At 47.9% G+C, this 20344-nt stretch overlaps 1 protein-coding gene across 1 annotated transcript in view; it reads right to left on the bottom strand.

Moving 5' to 3' along the window:
- Positions 1 to 2079: 2079 nt before the first annotated feature.
- Positions 2080 to 20344, bottom strand: part of PEX14 (peroxisomal biogenesis factor 14) — a 104742-nt gene continuing 86477 nt past the window's right edge. Inside the window, exons 5-9 of the mRNA XM_077837423.1 lie at positions 18881 to 18966; positions 13313 to 13415; positions 11978 to 12075; positions 6301 to 6392; positions 2080 to 3954 (exon numbers count right to left, since the gene is read on the bottom strand). Coding sequence (XP_077693549.1) covers positions 3492 to 3954; positions 6301 to 6392; positions 11978 to 12075; positions 13313 to 13415; positions 18881 to 18966 — 842 coding nt within the window. The 3' untranslated portion in view covers positions 2080 to 3491. The remainder of the gene's footprint in view (positions 3955 to 6300; positions 6393 to 11977; positions 12076 to 13312; positions 13416 to 18880; positions 18967 to 20344) is intronic.

Genomic DNA, 20344 nt, shown 5'->3' on the forward strand with positions numbered 1-20344 from the left:
CCACTTTGTCCTTTATGCCTGGAACAGCCTCCAGATGCACTTATGCAAACCCCCCTCCTACCGACACCATGGAACCTGCCTCTTCCATGAAACATTCCAGTTACTCCCACCCACCACTCCACTCCACTCCTCCATCACGCTGCTCCAAGGTGTGTCCCCCTTGGTGCAAGGGACTTGTCAATCATTTGGCACAGTTCTCCTCTTTCTGTACAGTGGCAAGAACCCCTGTAAACACATGTAGAAAGCTATTGGTGGGGTATCTTCACCTGACAAAGGCTGCTGTCATCTCTCTTGTCCTGCAGAGAAAGGGGTCCCTTCTCAGGGATCTGTCAGCTAATGTTAAGGTGTTCCCAATGCATACTGGCCACTGTATGACTAATCAGTTCCCAGAGCAACTGATTTATGAAGCCAGGTCCCAGTAGGGGTCTGGGGTAGAAAGGAGGAGGCATTATGAACTGCAGGTCAAGCTCCACTGTTTGTCAGGACTAAAATACTGGCCCAAGCATCCCAGCATCAAGCCAAGGCAATCAAGAAAGGCCCCTGACAAGAGCAGTTCCATCACCCTTGGTTAGCTTGTCAGTACTTTCATTACATGGATAGCTGGAAAGCAAAGACAAGATGTGATTGACATAGGAACTAATAGCACCCAGCACTCCTGGGAATACCTGTTGGTAAGTAGGCCTAGCTCTCCAAGAATCTCCTGTGGATGTGCTAGGTCTCCTTAGGCAACACTTGTGAGCAAATAAACACAGTATCAGCAGCAAGATGCCCAGGGTTAAGTTTTGTGACCAACAGGAGCTCTGATCCCGCTGGCAGGGGACGTACATTGGGTAGAGAACAGGCAGGCTGTGACTTAGCAAGAGAGCAAGGTTTTCAGGGCCTGGAAAATTTGGGAGGGGGAGCAGAATCACTTTGTGCCGCTGCACCACAAAACAAAGCAAGGTTTGAAAAACCTGTAGCAAACATATCTTGTTAATGAACGGAGCATGGAGGGAAGGGAAAAAAAGCTTCGGGCTGCCTGTGCTGTAAACCTCGTAAGTCACTCCGCAAGGCGCATACCTCAGCAACATATTTTCCACATTTCACTGACTGCTCTTGTCCAGGCACTTTCTATTTTCAAACCCTTCTATGTATATAAAATGTACACGGGCAGGGCAATACTTTTTCATTACATCCCCACGTTCGCCCTGTGTTTCCATTTCACAAAGATTCTTGGCTTGGGGAAAAAGAGAGTGCCATCGCCCAAAGAAAGCCTCTGCTTTTAAACACTCTCTAATTTGCCCTGTTTTAGCTAAATGCAACGTTCTTTGTGAACGTTAAAGGAGGGGGGGGGGGCGGAGAGAGAAAGAGACTCCTGAGGGAAGATACTCGTCCATTTAAGGAATGAGAAATCATCACATTCAACAGCAGGTCTAAATACAGTAATCTGAAGGTCCCTTTCTCTCCCCCTGAGCAGGAAAATGTCACCATGTACCAGACACACAAACACTCAGGAATCAAGTAAATCCCTCATTTTTAAGAAGGAAGCCAAATACTTCAGTTGAATGAAGATGGTATGATAGCAGCTATGAGTTGCTATACGCCATGCCTTGCAGCGCCTCCTGTTGGGAGAAGGTGGGGTTAGATAGCCAAGGGATGCAACACATCACTCCCTGCAGCACCTCCTACTGGATGACAGGGGGACTGGAGTAGCTATGTGTTACCTCAGAGGTGATGCACTTACACCATCTCCTGCAGCGCCTCCTGCTAAGAAGTTTAGACGAGGGCAGTTTCAAGTTATGGCACAGCCAGACCTACTTATACTGTTCCCTGCAGTGGTTCCTGCTGGGAGAGAAGGGCCCTGGAGTAGCTGTCAGTAGCCCCAATCACAGAGCATCTCCGTCATACCTTGTGCTACCCCTTGCTGGGGGAGCCGTGTACTGCAGCAGCTGAACACAAAACCAACCTTAAACGTTTTTTCCAATTATCTTTCAAAAATGTTTTTATAGGGGCTCCATTTCTGGAGCCTGCCCTCCCTCTCTCCCTTTCATTTCCCTCCCCACTCCTCAGAAAACAAGAGCAGCAGCAATCCTGGCAGCCTGGCGTTAAATAGTGGTAACCTATATTTATTACAATTATATACAATCGTATTTTATATTTGAAATCTATACATGATCACACGGACGAGCACGTTTGCTTGGTGAGGACGACAGTGAGACTCAGATGTTACAGGAATTGCTCTGCTAAGAGGCTCTTATGCAGTGAATAAGAATCAGACAGCACCATTTTACCAGTTGAGAACACAATGCTGCAAACAAGAGGTTTCAAAAGTTCTTGGTTTGTTTTTGTTTTTAGCCTGTGTAGGGCAAAGAGGGCTGAGGTGGGGTAGGTGGGGAGGGGAAGGGGTGCATCTCTGCTCTGGAAGTGCTCTCCACACTGTGAACAGCACTTTGCTGAGGTGGGTGTGTATACTTTGCTCCAACACAAGTCTCGACTAACTGTTTCTGGTGGGCTCTCTCCTTATTTAGGGAGGAAGATGGGCTAAGAATTATTGCCGAGATTCAGAACTAATCAACTATGCCAGGGGCCAAGACACCTGATCCATTCAGGTAGGGCTATCAATAGAATGGAAGATGCCAGACACGGACATGAGCTCCCCTTCTCTGCATGGGAGAGCAGCGACGAATTGAAGTGGGCAATCCAGGTGAGAATCATACTAACAGGAGAAGGCCTTTCACCTGAGAGTAATTAGTAATGAGGCTTCCTACTCTCATGATCACGAGCCATGGGTCTGGCCTCTAGCAAAAGGCTGCAGGAATGTGGAGGGGAGAGCAGGGGGCAGGAGTACTGTTCTTTGGACCCAACAAGAACTTCTCAAAGGCTGGATGGTTTCAGGAACTGGGCCTGGCCCGAGGTTTGGGGAGGGGGATGGCTGGACTGGGAAGCAGATCTGACAGGGATCTCAGAAACAGAAACAGCCTGGGGGTGGCCAGTTTGGGGATGGCACACCATCTGATTTCAGGACTAAAACCTGATGGGAAATTTCAAGGGTTGGGCAGAAGTGGTTTCAGACTGAGATACAGTTAAAGGATTGGGGATGAGAAGGGGCTGGGGCAGGCCTGTTTCTAAGATCAGATGGAATATCTCTAGGAAGCAGCGAGGAGCTGGCTGGTTCAGGAAGGACGCTGGATACAAGGGAACTTGTTTCTCTAGCTGTGGTGCATGGTCAGGTGAGTACTCTTCTAGCCTAGGCAGCGACCCCCAGCTCAGATTCCTGCGGTGGTGCTGGGGCAGAGAGGGAAAAGAAGCCACTGCAAAGCTGCATGGCCCTGGGGTGACACAGGACCCGCCTTGCTCACTGGAGGATCAGGACGCTACTCGAGGTGAATCATGGGCGAATCACTGGGGGGTGGGGGGTGAGGGGAGAGTTCTCTCCACCGAGTGAGAGAGGCACCAGGGGCTGGGGGAAGGCTGGACAGATGCAGGGTGGCATGGGAAGAAGCCCATTCACCCTAGTCGATCTCATTCTCATTGCTGGCCCCTTCAGGTCTCCGTAGCTTCTCCACCTGCTCGTTAATCTGCCCATCCCCTCCTCGTCGGTCCTCGGTCTGGACATCCAGGCACTCCTCTTCATCCACATGGCTGACATCATCATCCTCATCGTCCTCTTCCTCCTCATTCCCTTTGTCCTCCCTCTTCTCCTCCTCGCCCTGAACTTCCATTCGCACTTGGCCCTTGACGTCCATCACCACCTCGCCCTCCTCCTCCGTACCTAGCAGGTGGCAGCTGACTGTTGCCCCTTCTGGGCTGTGGTTCTCCTTCACGGGTGACGAGGAGGTGGACTCGTTGCTGACGGGCGAGATGTCACTGCTGCTGTTGTGGTTGGTAGCAACAGGGTTGGAGGGCGAGGAAGGCTTCACCGGGATTTGCCATGATGGAATCTTGGGAGCTGAAGGGGAGGGAGGGAACTGCCTCCTTGGGGGGAGGGAAAGGAGAAAAAGGAGCTTTTATTACAAGCACTGCAGGGGGGAATCATCAGAGAAGGGATCAGCCTCCCGGACGCACGACATGCTCAGGGAGTCACAGAAGGTGGGACCGGGATCTCAAGTCTCCTCTGTAATAAATGAATAGTAACGAGGCTCCTTCCCCTCTCGTGCCAGGATGTCAAAGCACTTTACAAGCATCCAGGAATTGAGCTCGTGCATGAGAAGAAAATACCATCCCTGTTCAGAGCTGGGCAAACTGAAGCAGTGAGAGATTGAGAGCTGGCCAACTTCATATAGGGAGCTGGGACTAGAGCTTAGGGGTCCTGACTCCAAGTCCCCCCACCAAGCTGTAGCGATTAGAGAGTGCTGCCTCTGGACAGACAGGGAGGTTTCATTGTCCCTCCACAACCATTGCAGCTTGGGGAAGATCATTCCCATCTGTGTGAGGAGTCAGGAGCTTCAACCCCAACCCGTGTCTGAGCCACGGTGAAATGGCACCCTGGTTCCCCACCATCTCCCCCATGCACGTGTGTGCTCACACACGCACTAGCTCACTGAAGTCCAAGTCCAGTGTGCACTGTACCCATCTGGACTAAAGCCTCAGCAATTGTAAAGCAGTTTAGCGCCACTGACTTCCATGGAGTTATACCAATTGACACCAGCTGAGGAGCTGACTCATCTGTCCCTAGTGGTAGCCCAAGTAACCACATGGGGGAAGAGGGAAGAAGGCCTTGTGGTGGGGGGCATGCTCCATCAGGTGCCTTTGGAAACACATCTGTCACCCAGAAAGGGACTCACCAGGACCCGATCCTGTATTCCTCATGCAGCCCCAGCTCCCACTGATGAGAGTGGGAATTCAGCATGCATAGAGGTATGGGATCAGGCCCTTAAAAAGGAAGTGAGTGTGGGAAAGGGTTCACACGCTCTGCGTGTTGAGCTGGCTTGTGCCAAGGATTGCTCCAGAAGAGACCCAGGGAGGCCAGCTGCCTTTCTGCAGGGAGCATTCAAATGAGGCCAATGCAACAGATTTAATTTTCTTCGGCAGACCTAAAAACAACTGCACTCACCTCCCTCCCTCTGCCAGTGGCCTTGGAGGAGCTCTGCCGTTCTAGCCTCCATCTCGTCCGAGTGCAAACAAGCTAATGCCTGCATTATTCACCAGGATCATAAATGCTATCAAGAAATTCAATTTGGAGACTTTCTTGGCTCCAGTGTTGCCGCCGCCTGCTCACTGCAGGGAGATATGCCTTTTTTTTTAATTTCATTTTTTTTTTTTTCCCCAAAAGCACTTAACCCCCGGCTGCATAAAAACAATGAATTTCCCTTAATGACAGCTGTCCCCTCGCCCACCCCAGGGAGCACTATCCCACTGCTGCCCATCAACATCAGGGAGCAGGGGCCATCCAGGCCAAATACATGAACCCGGGCAGAACCCTCCTCACTGGAAAGGTGAAGGGATAAGCAGCTGTGTGAGTTGTGCTGTTCATCTGGCCTGAGACAGAAAGCCATGCCAAAGGGTGGCCAGGCTTGTGAGCTCTGTCCAAACATCTCTGAGTGACGGCACTTCTCCCCCAACCCCCGCCCTCATGGAGGGGCTTCAATAGCCAATGTCCTTGCTCCTAAAATGAGGCTAGCGTGACCCAAATGGATGGAGACAGGACCTGTGACTTCTGCCAGAGAGTGACATGACATGACCCCAGTTCCCCAAAGCTTTCTACTGTGATTCCCACTGGAGTGGGGCAAAGTCCCTCAGGTGCAGCTTAAAAGAAAATCGAGCCCAATCCAATTTCTAGGCCTCTGCACCCATTTAGTGCACCTGCTTACATCCAGCAGCTGCTTGGTCTCATCTTAAATGGTCTCATCTTAAACAAAGTCTGCCCATCATCACTACTTATGTCATAGAGCAGTGATGATGGGCAGACTTTGTTACATTTGGGCAAATAGACAAGGCAGGGTGGGAAGAACTAAGAGCCAATGACTATAAGAGATGCTTTAGGGGAAGAGGGTAATCTTGTGGTTAATTCAGAGATGTGAGCCCCATTCCTGTCTCTGCCACTCACCCGCTATGTGTCAGTCAATCTCTATCCCAAATGGAAACAATAGAAGTTACCTATCTCCCAGGGGCACCGTGAGGTTTAATGCATGTTTGTAAAGTGCTCTGAGACCCTTGGATAGAAGGCAACACTGAAGTGCAAAGTAATATTATTAAAGAGCATTGACAGAGGGGCAGGGTTAGTTCTAGTTCCTCCCGGTAATGCCCTCCTCCCTCCTGAGGGAATCCCAAGGAGTGTCGCCCCTCCTCACATTGCTATCCCGCTGACACACCCCTCCATACCGGTTTAGAAGGAGCCCCTTTAACGAGTAGATCTCAGATTTCAATTCATTGATATTCTGTGACTCCAGGATCCAGTTGGTGGAAGTGGTGGCCTAGGACACAAATGGAAGAGGCAATGGTGAGAGAGTGGACTGGGAGATAACTCAGAGCTGTTCTCCGTCCTACCCTCCCTCTCCACCCCCAGAGTCTTCAGCAATGGGTCACTGTGCCTGGGATCTGGCATTTAAAACCTCTTGATGCTGGGAAGAGGGATTTCCACAATGTGAGCTATGTACCTGAGTGTTTCCCAAAACAGGCCAACTGTTCTATTGGCAGCCTCCTAGGAAAACTTCTTAGCTCTGATTCTAGGAGGAGTCAAAGATTTCTCTTTCATTCTTGAGAAGGGTTAACCACTTCCAACACACTGTGCACAGACTAGGATCAATGCACCAAGCCTGGCCTTTGCTAAAGCACCCCAAAGGGAGTTTTCTTCTTCTTTTTTTTTTTTTAAAAAGGGGAAGCTAATATTTCCTGGGGTGCTGAACAGAGATCCCTACAGCAAGGCGTCTGTAAGAAAACCAAGGGCAACCAGGCACAGAAGCAATGCAAGCTTCCTCACATGGCCCTGCCAACATGCTCAGCCCTGACCTGGACAGACCACTTCTAGGGAAAAGGGCATGGGATTTTGAGTAAAAATTTCAAAAGCACATGAGTGATTTAGGGTCCCACTGAAAGTTGGTGGGATTTAGGGGATTTGAAATTGTTACCTCATGTCTATAATGTAGAGTCAGTTCCTTCTCTTTTTCCTGACATTGCCCTCAGTCAAGGGAGCAGATTATAATCTGAGTATCTGCAGGCTAGACACTGGACTGAGAGCACTAACTCAATCTCTCCTAGATCACCAAAAAAAAAAAAAACTGCCACCAGACTGTACTCCATGGAGTTTCTAGGGGGACTGTGCAATAGGTGTTTAAAAGCCCAAAGGACTCTCCCCTAGATCAGAACAGTTAGAGCTGTGCCTGAGCTACCAGACGCTCTCTCTAGGAAGCAGCTGCACAAGACACTCTCCTCTGGACATTTCAAGGCAAAGAGCCCAGTTCGGTGGGGGAAGATGATGAGCAACTCACGGAACTCTGGTACAGCTGCTAGTGGTACCACATCAATACTGCACAGTGATGTCCGTCAGAGAGTGGATAGAAACTGGGGCAAGGCCCTGCTTTGGGAAGATTTGCTGCAAATAATAACTCGGCTGTTTTTGTTTTATACATTCATGGGACTAGACGCAATATCACTGCTTCCCACGACCAGACTGATTTTGCTTTCCCGTGTAAACAAGGCTAAGGGAAGAGTGCTCAGAAAAAGAAATAATCTCCTGCATTGACAGTGCCCCTCATCTAATCCCCACAGTGAATACAAGAATGGCCATACTGAGTCAGACCAATGGTCCATCTAGCTCAGTAGTCTGTTTTTCAACGGGGGCCAGTGCCAGATGCTTCTGAGGCAATAAATAGAATGGGGCAATTATCAAGCGATCCATCCCCTGTTGTCTAGTCCCATTTTGTGGCAGTCAGGGACCTGCAGAGTATGTGATTGTGTCCCTGACCATCTTACCTAACAGCTATGAACTTATATCCTCCCAATTTATACTTTTGGCCTTCACAACGTCCTCCGGCAATGAGTTCCACAGGTTGACTGTGCGATGTGAAGAAGTGCTTCCTTACATTTGTTTTAAACCTGCTGCCTATTAATTTCATTAGATGAACCCTGACTCTTGTATTATGTGAAGAGGTAAACAACACTTCCTTATTCACTTTCTCCACACCATTCAAGATTTTATAGACCTCTGTAATACCCCCCACTAAGTCATTTCTTTTCTATGCTGATCAGTGCCAGTCTTTTTAATCTCTCCTCATATAGAAGCTCTTCCATACCCCTAATCATTTGTGTTGCACATTTTCCTGTTCTAATATATCTTTTTTGAGACGGGGTGACCACAACTGCATGCAGCATTCAAGGTCTGAGCATATCATGGATTTATTTAGTGGCATTATGATATTTTGTCTTATTAGCTATCTGTTTCCTAATGGTTCCTAACATTCTGTTAGCTTTATTGACTGATTCGGCACACTGAGCAGATGTTACCAGAGAACTATCCACAATGACTCCAAGATCTCTTTCTTGAGTGGTAACAGCTAATTTAGACCCCATCATTTTGTATGTATAGTTGGGATTATGTTTTCCAATGTGCATTACACAAAATTGAATTTCATCTGCCATTTTGTTGCCCAGTCACCCAGTTTTTTGAGATCCCTTTGTAACTTTTTGCAATCAGCTTTGGACTTAACTGTCTTGAGTAACTTAGTATCTTCTGCAAACTTTTCCACCCCGCTGTTTACTGCTTTTCCCCCAATCATTTATGAATATTTTGAATAGCACTTGTCCCAGTTCAGATCCTTGGGGGACCTGGCTATTATCTCTCTCCATTGTGAAAACTATTTATTCCTACTCTTTGTTTCCTAACTTTTAACCAGTTACTGATCCATGAGAGGACATTCCCTCTTATCCAATGACTGCTTAAGAGCCTTTGGTGAGAGACCTTGTCAAAGGCTTCATGAAAGTCCAAGTACACTAGGTCAACTGGATCACCTTGTCCGTATGTTTGTTGGCACCCTCAAAGAATTTTAATAGATTGGTGAGGCATGATTTCCCTTTACAAATGCCATGTTCACTCTTCCCCAATATACTGTGTTCATTTGTGTGTCTGATAATTCTGTTCTTTACTATAGTTTCAACCAGTTTGCCTGGTACTGAAGTTAGGCTTACTGGCCTGTAATTCCCAGGATTGCCTCTGGAGCATTTTTAAAAAAATCGGTGTTATATTAGCTATTTGCCAGTCATCCGGTACAGTGGCTGATTTAAGTGATGGGTTACATACCACAACTAGTAGTTCTGCAATTTCATACTTGAGCTCCTTCAGAACTTGTAGGTGAATACCATTTGGTCATGGAGACTTATTACTGTTCAATTTATCAAATTGTTCCAAAACGTTTTCTATTGACACCTCAATCTGGGACAGTTTCTCAGATCTGTCACCTAAAAAGAATGGCTCAGGTGTGGGAACCTCCCTCACATCCTCGGCAGTGAAGACCAATGCAAAGAATTCATTTAGCTTCTCCACAATGGCCTTGACTTTCTTGAGTGCTCCTTTAGCACCTCAATCGTCCAGTGGCCCCACTAATTTTTTGGCAGACTTCCTGCTTCTGAAGTACTTAAAAAAATTCTTTTTTGTATCTTTTTGCTCTTCAAATTCTTTTTTTGGCCTAACTATACTTTTGCACTTGACTTGTCAGAGTTTAGTTCATATGGAGTAACTGTGAATTCCCCCACAGCCAGCACAGTCTACAATGATTTCTGCTGGCAGGGATTGGGAATGGAGTGATTGTGAGCACCCCCACAGCCAGTGTTCCAATCCATTTCCCCCCTGGGAGAAGCCAGGACTGGAGTAGCTGCAAACTCCCCCATGCTAATTCCTACTGGGAGAAGTTGGGACTGTAACTCCCCCACAGCCAATGCGCCTACTCATTCCTTACATAGACTTCAGCTGGGGCTGGACAGACATGAGCACCTTCACAGCCAACATTCCCTACAACGATTCCAGCTGAGAGAGACTCAGTCTGTAGTAGCTGTGATATACACAGATGCGTTCCCTTGGGATTCACACTCCCAGCCCTCCGACAGCGAGAATCCAGGAGCCACTGTTCTGGCTCTCCAAGACTTTGAAAGCTACATCAGCACATTAACAAGGGAGTGATTTCCACTCACCGGCCTGCACAGGACTCAAATTTCCAAAACACATATGGTGCCAGATGCCTAGGATTTAGAAATAAAATCTGACATCTGGGGCTTTTTAGCTAGTCTCTTTAAAAAACAGTTGTAGAAAATTCAAGACTTGAGTTTTTATGTAGGTTTTTTAATTACTTTTAAAACCTCTCTTTTTAATTTTTTACAGCATGCCAGTAGGAGTTTGAAAAGCAGATATAAAAACTTACATTACAGCTGAGAAAACACAGCTTTTACTCTTTGGTTTGTGGTGTTGCCCAAGTCTTTCTTTGTACATATGAAGCTGAAATATCATAACAGCGTGTGCTACCATTTCAGCGCAGAAGAGGAGGGAAGGGAGGGAGAACTTTTTAAAGACTCTCTAAACCAGCAACACTTCTATGCCCTTTTCCCTTCTGAGAGCTCAACATGTGGTCTTAATCTTAACGCTTACAACCTGAAAACAGTTTTCCAATTTCCGGACTGGCTCCAGGCCATTGATGGGCCACAGTTCCCAAGGAAAACTGGAGTGGATAGATGTGACCATAAATTGACTTTCATGGCTGGGTTTACAGTTGATTCCTACTGTAAGGTATATTCACTGCACAGCCAGAGGTGGCCCACCGGCTACACACTATCAAAGGGTTTACGAGAGACTGGAGCCTGGGAAAGAAGGACTGTTACTGCTGTAGATGGAGGACTGCTCTACAAACACCTAACTGTTTCAGGGATCTTGCTATATAGAGGGCTAAAGCTCCCATTCTGCAGAGGTTGTTGACAGTCAAAGGAGGGACTGACTGATCCCAGGCTTTGATAGCAAGAGGAAGGCTTTCACCTCTAGGTCACCAGTTCAAATCCAGCCCAATTCAGGAATGACTGACATCTGGTGGCTGCTGGGAGGCCAAGGACAATGAAAAGCACTGTTGCTGCCACAATGCGAACTGATTTGGGTGGGTCTCAGCTCAATTCCCAAACTCACAAGTATCCACATGGCAAAACCGCCAGCCATTATTGGCAGTAACTGGTGTCCTTGTTGGCAGTCTCAGCACAGGCACCACGGACTGCATGGGCCGTGGAGACTGCACTCCATTCTCAGCCTGAGAGATGGTCCCTCTTGTTCGGAGCTCGCACTGCTCCTGTGCTTTGGTTGTTCTGTGGAGGGTCCTTGCCCTCCTCGCTGAGAGTGCCAAAGAGGCTGCCAGTTAGTGCCAAATATGGTAGTGGCACCACCTGTTGTACTAAGACCACCAAAATCATTCACGCAGGCCACCAACCAGCTATCGGATGGTGGTAACCTTCAGTCATTACCTGGCCTGGAGTGCAACCGGCGACTTAAATGCAAAAGAGTCCACAGCCCATTCCCATTCCCCTGAGTCATATAATCCAACCGATCTGTGTTTGACTACTTTGCACTGATTTGCACTGAGATACCACGGTGATGGGCATAGAACACATACATTGGTTAACAGACACGTAGACAGACAAGATGAAAATACACACAAAACATCTACCTCTACCCTTTTCCTCCTTCAGTCCATGGGGTAGCAGGAGGGCCAGTCCCGCTCCCTATTGCTCCAACTGGATATACAATGAGCTCTCCTACAAGGGACACTAGTTGCACAGCTGAGAGCAATTAAGGAGATTGTGGACATGAAAGATGCAAAGAACATCATGGAACAAAGCCCTCTCAGTAGCCATATATGTTTAGCCTGAAGCACCCAGTCAGCATGCATTGCTCTATACAAACACCCTTGAGAGACAAGGCTGCATACAGAAACTGGACAGATAGGATAAAGTTATGGGTTAGGGAAGCCATGTACACTAAAAAGGGCAAGAGAATTTCTGAAGGGTGGCCTAGCGAAGAGATGGAGGTGAGTACCTTGGCGGCAGCCAGCTCTTGGGTGAGCTCGTGGATTTTCTGCTGTTGCTGCATCAGCAGTTCCTGGACGGAGGCTAAAGTTGTCTGCAACTGAGTTACTGTGGGATGAAAAGGCAGGAGAGTTTCTGTTAAACTGAGAAATACACATACACATGTGCCCTTCCTGCTGTCTAGCTACAAGATGCCTCTATTCCTGCTATATCTAATTTATCTACAGACACCCGCTCGCTCTAGTCCATATAAATTATCTGCACTATGGGTAATCTACCTGCACTGCATCTAACCTCCAGTATTTCTAGTTTATCTTTCCATTGTATAGATGTCTATAGCCCACAGTATATCCGTCCAAAACCTCTCCCTTCTAATTATCTCAGTTTATGATTTGTACATCTCTCTGAACTTATACAATGTCTGTATCATTTATCTACCTTGGGCCTCAGACAGGCACATGATACTTGGGGTTTATCTCTAGTCTGGAAACAGACAGGTGCCTGGATCAATCCCAGGATGTAGTGAGAAAAGAAGGCAAGCCTCTTTTATCCACTTCCTTCACCAGCAGGTCCAGTTAGCACCCTCCCACCATCAGACCACCTGCCCTTTCACCCCATGATGGCAGAAACAAACTTGCCACGCTCTCTCCTCTGCCAACAGCTGGACACACATTTAGCACCCTCTCCTGGATTTCAAGAGAAATCTTCCCAGTGGAAAACTTCTCCTGGAACAGGAACTTGTGTCTGGATGGAGGGGGAACTGCCTACAGCTTTGGTGGTTTTATCTGGAGTCTCCATCCAGTAAACAAGTTGATAAAAAAAAAAAAACTTTATTGGCATGACAGGTAACAGCTAATCTGGGCCGTCATTAGGGCACTGGGTAATGAACAGGTGCCCTATGGAGTCAATAACAGAGAAGGTGGCTGGGGTCAGTGGAGGCACAGTAATTACAGACTCTCTTGACCTTGCTTTGGATTCTTGGAGGCAACGGGGGGGAGAAACCACCAAAAAAAAAGCCCCTGAAAACCTCAGAGAAGCAGAAATTAAAAATGAACTTTACAGCCCTCCGAAAGGCTGTCATTTTATTCCCCTTATTAATATTCTGAGGTTGGGAGCCTTTCCGTAAAAACATAATTAATTGAGGCCGCGCCGACAGTAAACAAGCAATTTCAAATTAAACCGAAATGACGGCAGCTTCATTTGCAAATGTGAACAGATTCTCAGAGCAGATAAATGAAGTCACCACATAAAGTGGAGATGGAGGCGGGGGGGGGGGTCGAGGTAGGATGGAGGATGCAGGGAGAAGGGCTTTGAGGGGCAAATTGATGGAGTCATTAATCTTTACCTGTCTGTGTCACGCTGCCACTCATCTCAGAAATGTTCGCCTCAATCCTCTGAAGTTGTTTTCTGTCTTCTTTGCCTCCCATGATGAGAGGGAGTAGGTATTTCTGCACAGAGCATGGAGATGTTGTTAAGAGATGAGGATATGCAAGGGGTTCCTTCTAACCCGCCCCAAGTACCTCAGAGCCGGCCAGACATCTCTACCCCCATCCCAGAAACTACCATGATCACAGATGGTGAGGAGAGGGGTCCCCTGGAAGAAGGCATTCACATAAATCACAAAACAGGATGGCAGGACTTTTGTGCTCTTTTTTCCTGAGGTGCTGAGGGAGGGTCCTTGGATGTATTTAGGAAAATTCTCAGCCTACCGCCCCTTCCCTATCCCCATCCAGAAGGATTTCAATCTCACTGCACTCACTCACCTCTCATGTGACTCTAAATGTACCCACAAGGCAGGAGATGCAGAGCAGGGAGAAGAGGGGAGCACAGATATGGAGGGGCTGGGGGGCATAAGAGTAGAGGGAAGGGGAAATGACAGAGAGTATAGAGACTGGGAGGCAGGATAGTGGCGGTAAAGAGCAGAGATCTGGGGAAATGGGAATGAGAGAGCAGAGGAGATGGAGCAAAGGTAGAGGGGATCTGAGGTAACAAGAATGGAGGCAGAAAGCCATGAAGGCAGGGGCAAGGGAGGTGCTGATACAGAGGTGTCAGGACACTAGAGGAGTGGTGGCAGCTCACTGACAGCATACCCAGTAGCGACTAAATCAAACTCAGCCTCCCCTGGTAGGAGATGGACTTGATCTAACACGTTGTAGCCATCCCTAATTACTGTGACCCCTTCTGGGGCATAGCACACTTGAACTGAGTGTGGAGCGTAACAAGAGCACATTCAGACATAGCATGATTGGGGCAAGAGGGATAAAGGAGAGAGGGGGTTAGCCAGGACACAGCAACAGCCTCAATTACAAAGGAACAGCCTGCCTAAGAGCTCCCTTGTATCCTGGCTTTTGATGTACATGCTTCCAGAGAGACATATTCAAAGATACGGTTCTGAGACAGGCCTGAGGGGTGTGGGACAGCATCCTCCTCCTCTTGAACTAAGTGCTGTTGGTTATATAGAGATCTAGCTGTCTCTGCAGATAGCTATCATATGCATACACAGTCACTCTACTTTCTTCCATCCACCATTCTGAGAAGCAAGCTGCTTCTGATGACTCCCATAGAAAACAAAGTGCAATGAACAGACGCTTCTGTTCTGAACCTCCTGGAACACTCATACCAATGGCTTGGCAAGGAGTCTTTATTTTTGAGATAAGGACCACTAGCACAAGCACAAAAATCACATCGTCTGCCAAAGGAATTTATGCACCAGTTGCACTTGGGGAGCTGACCCAAGGCATCTTCAGCTCCCATAAGGGAACAGGGGCCTCTGCTCGATAACCAAGGTGTATTGTATGGTCTGGATTAGGGGTTGGCAAACTTCGGCCCACAGCCCACCAGCGGATTACCCTGATGGGCCGCATGCCAAAGGTTGCTGACCCCTGGTCTGGATGGAGAGGTGAAGAGGGGATCTGTACACAAAGAGAATGACAGTGGGATGCAGTCTATTGTCACCATCACTGAGACTGTGTAAGAAATTTTAAATAAAAAAATTGATATTTTTGTGGTAGTTGTCATTTTACAATAGCAATAAGGCCCTCCAGGCCAGCCTGTTATGAATCATAGAATCATAGAATATCAGGGTTGGAACGGACCCCAGAAGGTCATCTAGTCCAATCCCCTGCTCGAAGCAGGACCAATTCCCAGTTAAATCATCCCAGCCAGGGTTTTGTCAAGCCTGACCTTAAAAACCTCTAAGGAAGGAGATTCTACCACCTCCCTAGGTAATGCATTCCAGTGTTTCACCACCCTCATAGTGAAAAAGTTTTTCCTAATATCCAACCTAAACCTCCCCCACTGCAACTTGAGACCATTACTCCTCGTTCTGTCATCTGCTACCATTGAGAACAGTCTAGAGCCATCCTCTTTGGAACCCCCTTTCAGGTAGTTGAAAGCAGCTATCAAATCCCCCCTCATTCTTCTCTTCTGCAGGCTAAACAATCCCAGCTCCCTCAGCCTCTCCTCATAAGTCATGTGTTCTAGACCCCTAATCATTTTTGTTGCCCTTCGCTGGACTCTCTCCAATTTATCCACATCCTTCTTGTAGTGTGGGGCCCAAAACTGGACACAGTACTCCAGATGAGGCCTCACCAATGTCGAATAGAGGGGAACGATCACGTCCCTCGATCTGCTCGCTATGCCCCTACTTATACATCCCAAAATGCCATTGGCCTTCTTGGCAACAAGGGCACACTGCTGACTCATATCCAGCTTCTCGTCCACTGTCACCCCTAGGTCCTTTTCCGCAGAACTGCTGCCTGGCCATTCGGCCCCTAGTCTGTAGCGGTGCATTGGATTCTTCTGTCCTAAGTGCAGGACCCTGCACTTATCCTTATTGAACCTCATCAGATTTCTTTTGGCCCAATCCTCCAATTTGTCTAGGTCCTTCTGTATCCTATCCCTCCCCTCCAGCGTATCTACCACTCCTCCCAGTTTAGTATCATCCGCAAATTTGCTGAGAGTGCAATCTACACCATCCTCCAGATCATTTATGAAGATATTGAACAAAACCGGCCCCAGGACCGACCCCTGGGGCACTCCACTTGATACCGGCTGCCAACTAGACATGGAGCCATTGATCACTACCCGTTGAGCCCGACAATCTAGCCAGCTTTCTACCCACCTTATAGTGCATTCATCCAGCCCATACTTCCTTAACTTGCTGACAAGAATACTGTGGGAGACCGTGTCAAAAGCTTTGCTAAAGTCAAGAAACAATACATCCACTGCTTTCCCTTCATCCACAGAACCAGTAATCTCATCATAAAAGGCAATTAGATTAGTCAGGCATGACCTTCCCTTGGTGAATCCATGCTGGCTGTTCCTGATCACTTTCCTCTCATGCAAGTGCTTCAGGATTGATTCTTTGAGGACCTGCTCCATGATTTTTCCAGGGACTGAGGTGAGGCTGACTGGCCTGTAGTTCCCAGGATCCTCCTTCTTCCCTTTTTTAAAGATTGGCACTACATTAGCCTTTTTCCAGTCATCCGGGACTTCCCCCGTTCGCCACGAGTTTTCAAAGATAATGGCCAATGGCTCTGCAATCACAGGTGCCAATTCCTTCAGCACTCTCGGATGCAACTCGTCTGGCCCCATGGACTTGTGCACGTCCAGCTTTTCTAAATAGTCCCTAACCACCTCTATCTCCACAGAGGGCTGGCCATCTCTTCCCCATTTTGTGATGCCCAGCGCAGCAGTCTGGGAGCTGACCTTGTTAGTGAAGACAGAGGCAAAAAAAAGCATTGAGTACATTAGCTTTTTCCACATCCTCTGTCACTAGGTTGCCTCCCTCATTCAGTAAGGGGCCCACACTTTCCTTGGCTTTCTTCTTGTTGCCAACATACCTGAAGAAACCCTTCTTGTTACTCTTGACATCTCTTGCTAGCTGCAGCTCCAGGTGCGATTTGGCCCTCCTGATATCATTCCTACATGCCCGAGCAATATTTTTATACTCTTCCCTGGTCATATGTCCAACCTTCCACTTCTTGTAAGCTTCTTTTTTATGTTTAAGATCCGCTAGGATTTCACCATTAAGCCAAGCTGGTCGCCTGCCATATTTACTATTCTTTCGACTCATCGGGATGGTTTGTCCCTGTAACCTCAACAGGGATTCCTTGAAATACAGCCAGCTCTCCTGGACTCCTTTCCCCTTCATGTTAGTCCCCCAGGGGATCCTGGCCATCCGTTCCCTGAGGGAGTCAAAGTCTGCTTTCCTGAAGTCCAGGGTCCGTATCCTGCTGCTTACCTTTCTTCCCTGCGTCAGGATCCTGAACTCAACCAACTCATGGTCACTGCCTCCCAGATTCCCATCCACTTTTGCTTCCCCCACTAATTCTACCCGGTTTGTGAGCAGCAGGTCAAGAAAAGCGCCCCCCCTAGTTGGCTCCTCTAGCACTTGCGCCAGGAAATTGTCCCCTACGCTTTCCAAAAACTTCCTGGATTGTCTGTGCACCGCTGTATTGCTCTCCCAGCAGATGTCAGGAAAATTAAAGTCACCCATGAGAATCAGGGCATACGATGAATCCAGTAAAGACCAGTAGCTCCTTCCTCAGCATCACTCTGGGCATTTATCAACCCCCCACACCAGCCTTTACAGTACTGAATGGACCAAGAAGGTCAGCATCATTGCTCAACATAGAGAGTCAGGAGCAAGGGGACAATCTGAACAGCTATCTAAGGAGCTACCTTGTGCAATCCTGGGACATACTTCCCATACTGACCCTCCCCAGGCCAAGGTAATTAATAAAAGGGAAAAATAAAAAGGATCAAGGGTGTTTAAAAGAACATTTAGCTTTAAAGATGGGCTTTGCCAAGCACATCAATTTGCCCAATTTAAAAAAACAACAACTCTTTAATAAACCAATTGTTACTTTCCATCTCATTCCAACCTCCCAAACACACACACTTGCAAGTGAAACATAATGTACCAGAGTGAGTGGCTGCTGCACTCCACTGGGGCTGGAGTCACTTGGCCTTTGCCCCATGCCTTGCTATACAACCAATGCTTTGGGTTCTCTCCCAACAGCCTCTATCATGTTACTCCATACAGAACTGGGGAACAGGTCTTTCGTGACAGAGAGTGAGAATATGTCCAGCCAGAAAAATGCAGGGTGGGTGTGTATGTCTACACACTTGCTGTACACATCCACTGGGAAGCTGATAGAGCTGGAGTTAAAAACCTTCCCTTCAACCTCCTGACCAGCCAAAAGCGATGTGTCTCTAGTTCATAGAGTCAACGTGATCTAGTGGTTAAAGCAATGGACTGGACTCGGGACACCTGGGTTCTATTCCTTGTTCCGCCCCTGGCCTGCTGGGTGACCTTGGGCAAGTCACCTCATCTCTCTATGCCAGTTTCCCCATTTGAAAAAAATGGGGATAATGATACTGACCTCATTTATAAAGCACTTTGAGATCTGCTGATGCAAAGCAGTAGATAAGCGCTAGGTATGATTATTATTAGTGTAAGGGTATGTCTTCACTACCTGCCGGATCAGCAGGCTGCGATCAATCCCCAAGCACTCTCCCGTCGACTCCTGTACTCCAGCGCCGCGAGAGGCGCAGGAGGAGTCGACGGGGGAGCGGCAGCAGTCAACTCACCACAGTGAAGACACCGCGGTAAATTGATCTAAGTACGTCAACTTCAGCCACATTATTTACATAGCTGAAGTTGTGTAACTTAGATCGATCCCGCACCCTAGTGTAGACCAGGGCTAAGAGACCTGCTCACCACTTACTGCATTTCCACGTCAGACTATCCATACAGCTCCACACATACACCCAAAGGAGAACTGGTAAGAGCAGCAGCTCCAAGGATTTCATCGCAACCAAGAGCCAGCATGGAACATGGGCAGCATTACCATGGTTGTTCCGGAGCACCAAGGCACCTTAGGGGAGTAGGGAGAACATCGCTTACCTTGTAGAGCTGGTGGAAGCCAAAGGCAATCCCTGCCATAATGATCGCCAAAGCACCATAGTCTCGCCATCTGGAGCCTGGAGGACCTAATGGCCAAAAGCAAGAGAGAAGCATGGTCAGAACTTGCACACAGCAAGGCCTTCAGGGATTTGCATGCATCTCACCCAAACACTTAATTCAGGCAAAGGTGGGCAGGGTGGTGTCAACTCGTTTCCTAAAGCTTAAAAAGAACTTCAGGGTAACTCCAGAGAGAGTGAGGAAGGGATCAAAATCACGCCGGCAATTAAGAGTCACATCAGCGATCTGCTCTTTTCTTGGAGAGGACCCTCAAATCTCTGCTGCATTGACCCTGGAAAGTGTTTGCGCTTGGTCTAGCCCACAAGAGCAAGTTCTGACTGCTTTCATAGATCACTGTTTCTGAAACTGGGGAAGGAGAAGAAATCTCAGGAAGTGGAGGTGGGATAGAGAAAGGAGCAATGTTCTCTGGAAGTGGAGGGAAACTCCTGGATTGGGGAAGGACGACTAAGTGGGTTTACAGGAAGAAGGAATACCTAAAAGTGTTCTGTGTCAGTCTTTGTGGATGGCTTCCTGAGAATACAGGCATGAACGGGGATTCCATGGCTTTCTTGGCTGAATTAAGTCCAGGGGCCAAGGCATGCCAGCGGTAGCAGAGCCGGAATATGCACTAAGACAACTAGAGAAGGTGGGAAGAGGAGCGTGGGATACTTAACACACAGTTTTGCACAGAAGCATAAAGATTCAACAAAGCAAAGCAAAGATTCAGTCCGCTCCTCCCCTGCAAGCAGAATCAGAAGACACCTGTAGTTTTCCACCAGCTTCACCCTTTCACCTCCCCTTGCAGCTCCCATAACACTCTTGCTAAGAATCTTGTACTGCCCCTGGTTTTCATCAATAATAAAGAGGATGTAGAGTGATCTTTCCTAAAGTTTGGTCGCAGGATGTGGGCAGATACCAAAGAGGTGAAGATTGGCAGGCAGCCTCTAACCAGACAGATCCAAATTTGCACGTAACCTACTAGCGTTTAGGAAACGTAGTCTCCCCTCCAAACTGTCAACTGGACTTCCAGAAGAGAGAGAGGCTTAATGGGTGGAGATAACTGGAAACCTGCCTCTCTTCTACCTTGCTTGCTCAGTGCTAGGGCCCTACCAAACTCATGGTCCATTTTGGTCAATTTCACGGCCATAGGATTTTAAAAATCACAAATTTCATGGATTTCAGCTATTTATATCTGAAATGTCATGGTGTTGTAATTGTAGGGGTCCTGACCCAAAAAGGAGTTGGGGGGGGTCACAAGGTTATTATAGGGGGGTTGCCGCACGGCTACCCTTATTGCTGCACTGCTGCTGACGGGGCGCTGCCTTCAGGGCTGGGCGCCGGCCAACAGGCTCCACTCTCCAGCCGCCCAGCTCTGAAGGCAGTACAGAAGGAAGGGTGGCAATACTG

Source organism: Eretmochelys imbricata, chromosome 18 (genome assembly GCF_965152235.1).
Source record: "Eretmochelys imbricata isolate rEreImb1 chromosome 18, rEreImb1.hap1, whole genome shotgun sequence".
Lineage (NCBI taxonomy): Eukaryota > Metazoa > Chordata > Testudines > Cheloniidae > Eretmochelys > Eretmochelys imbricata.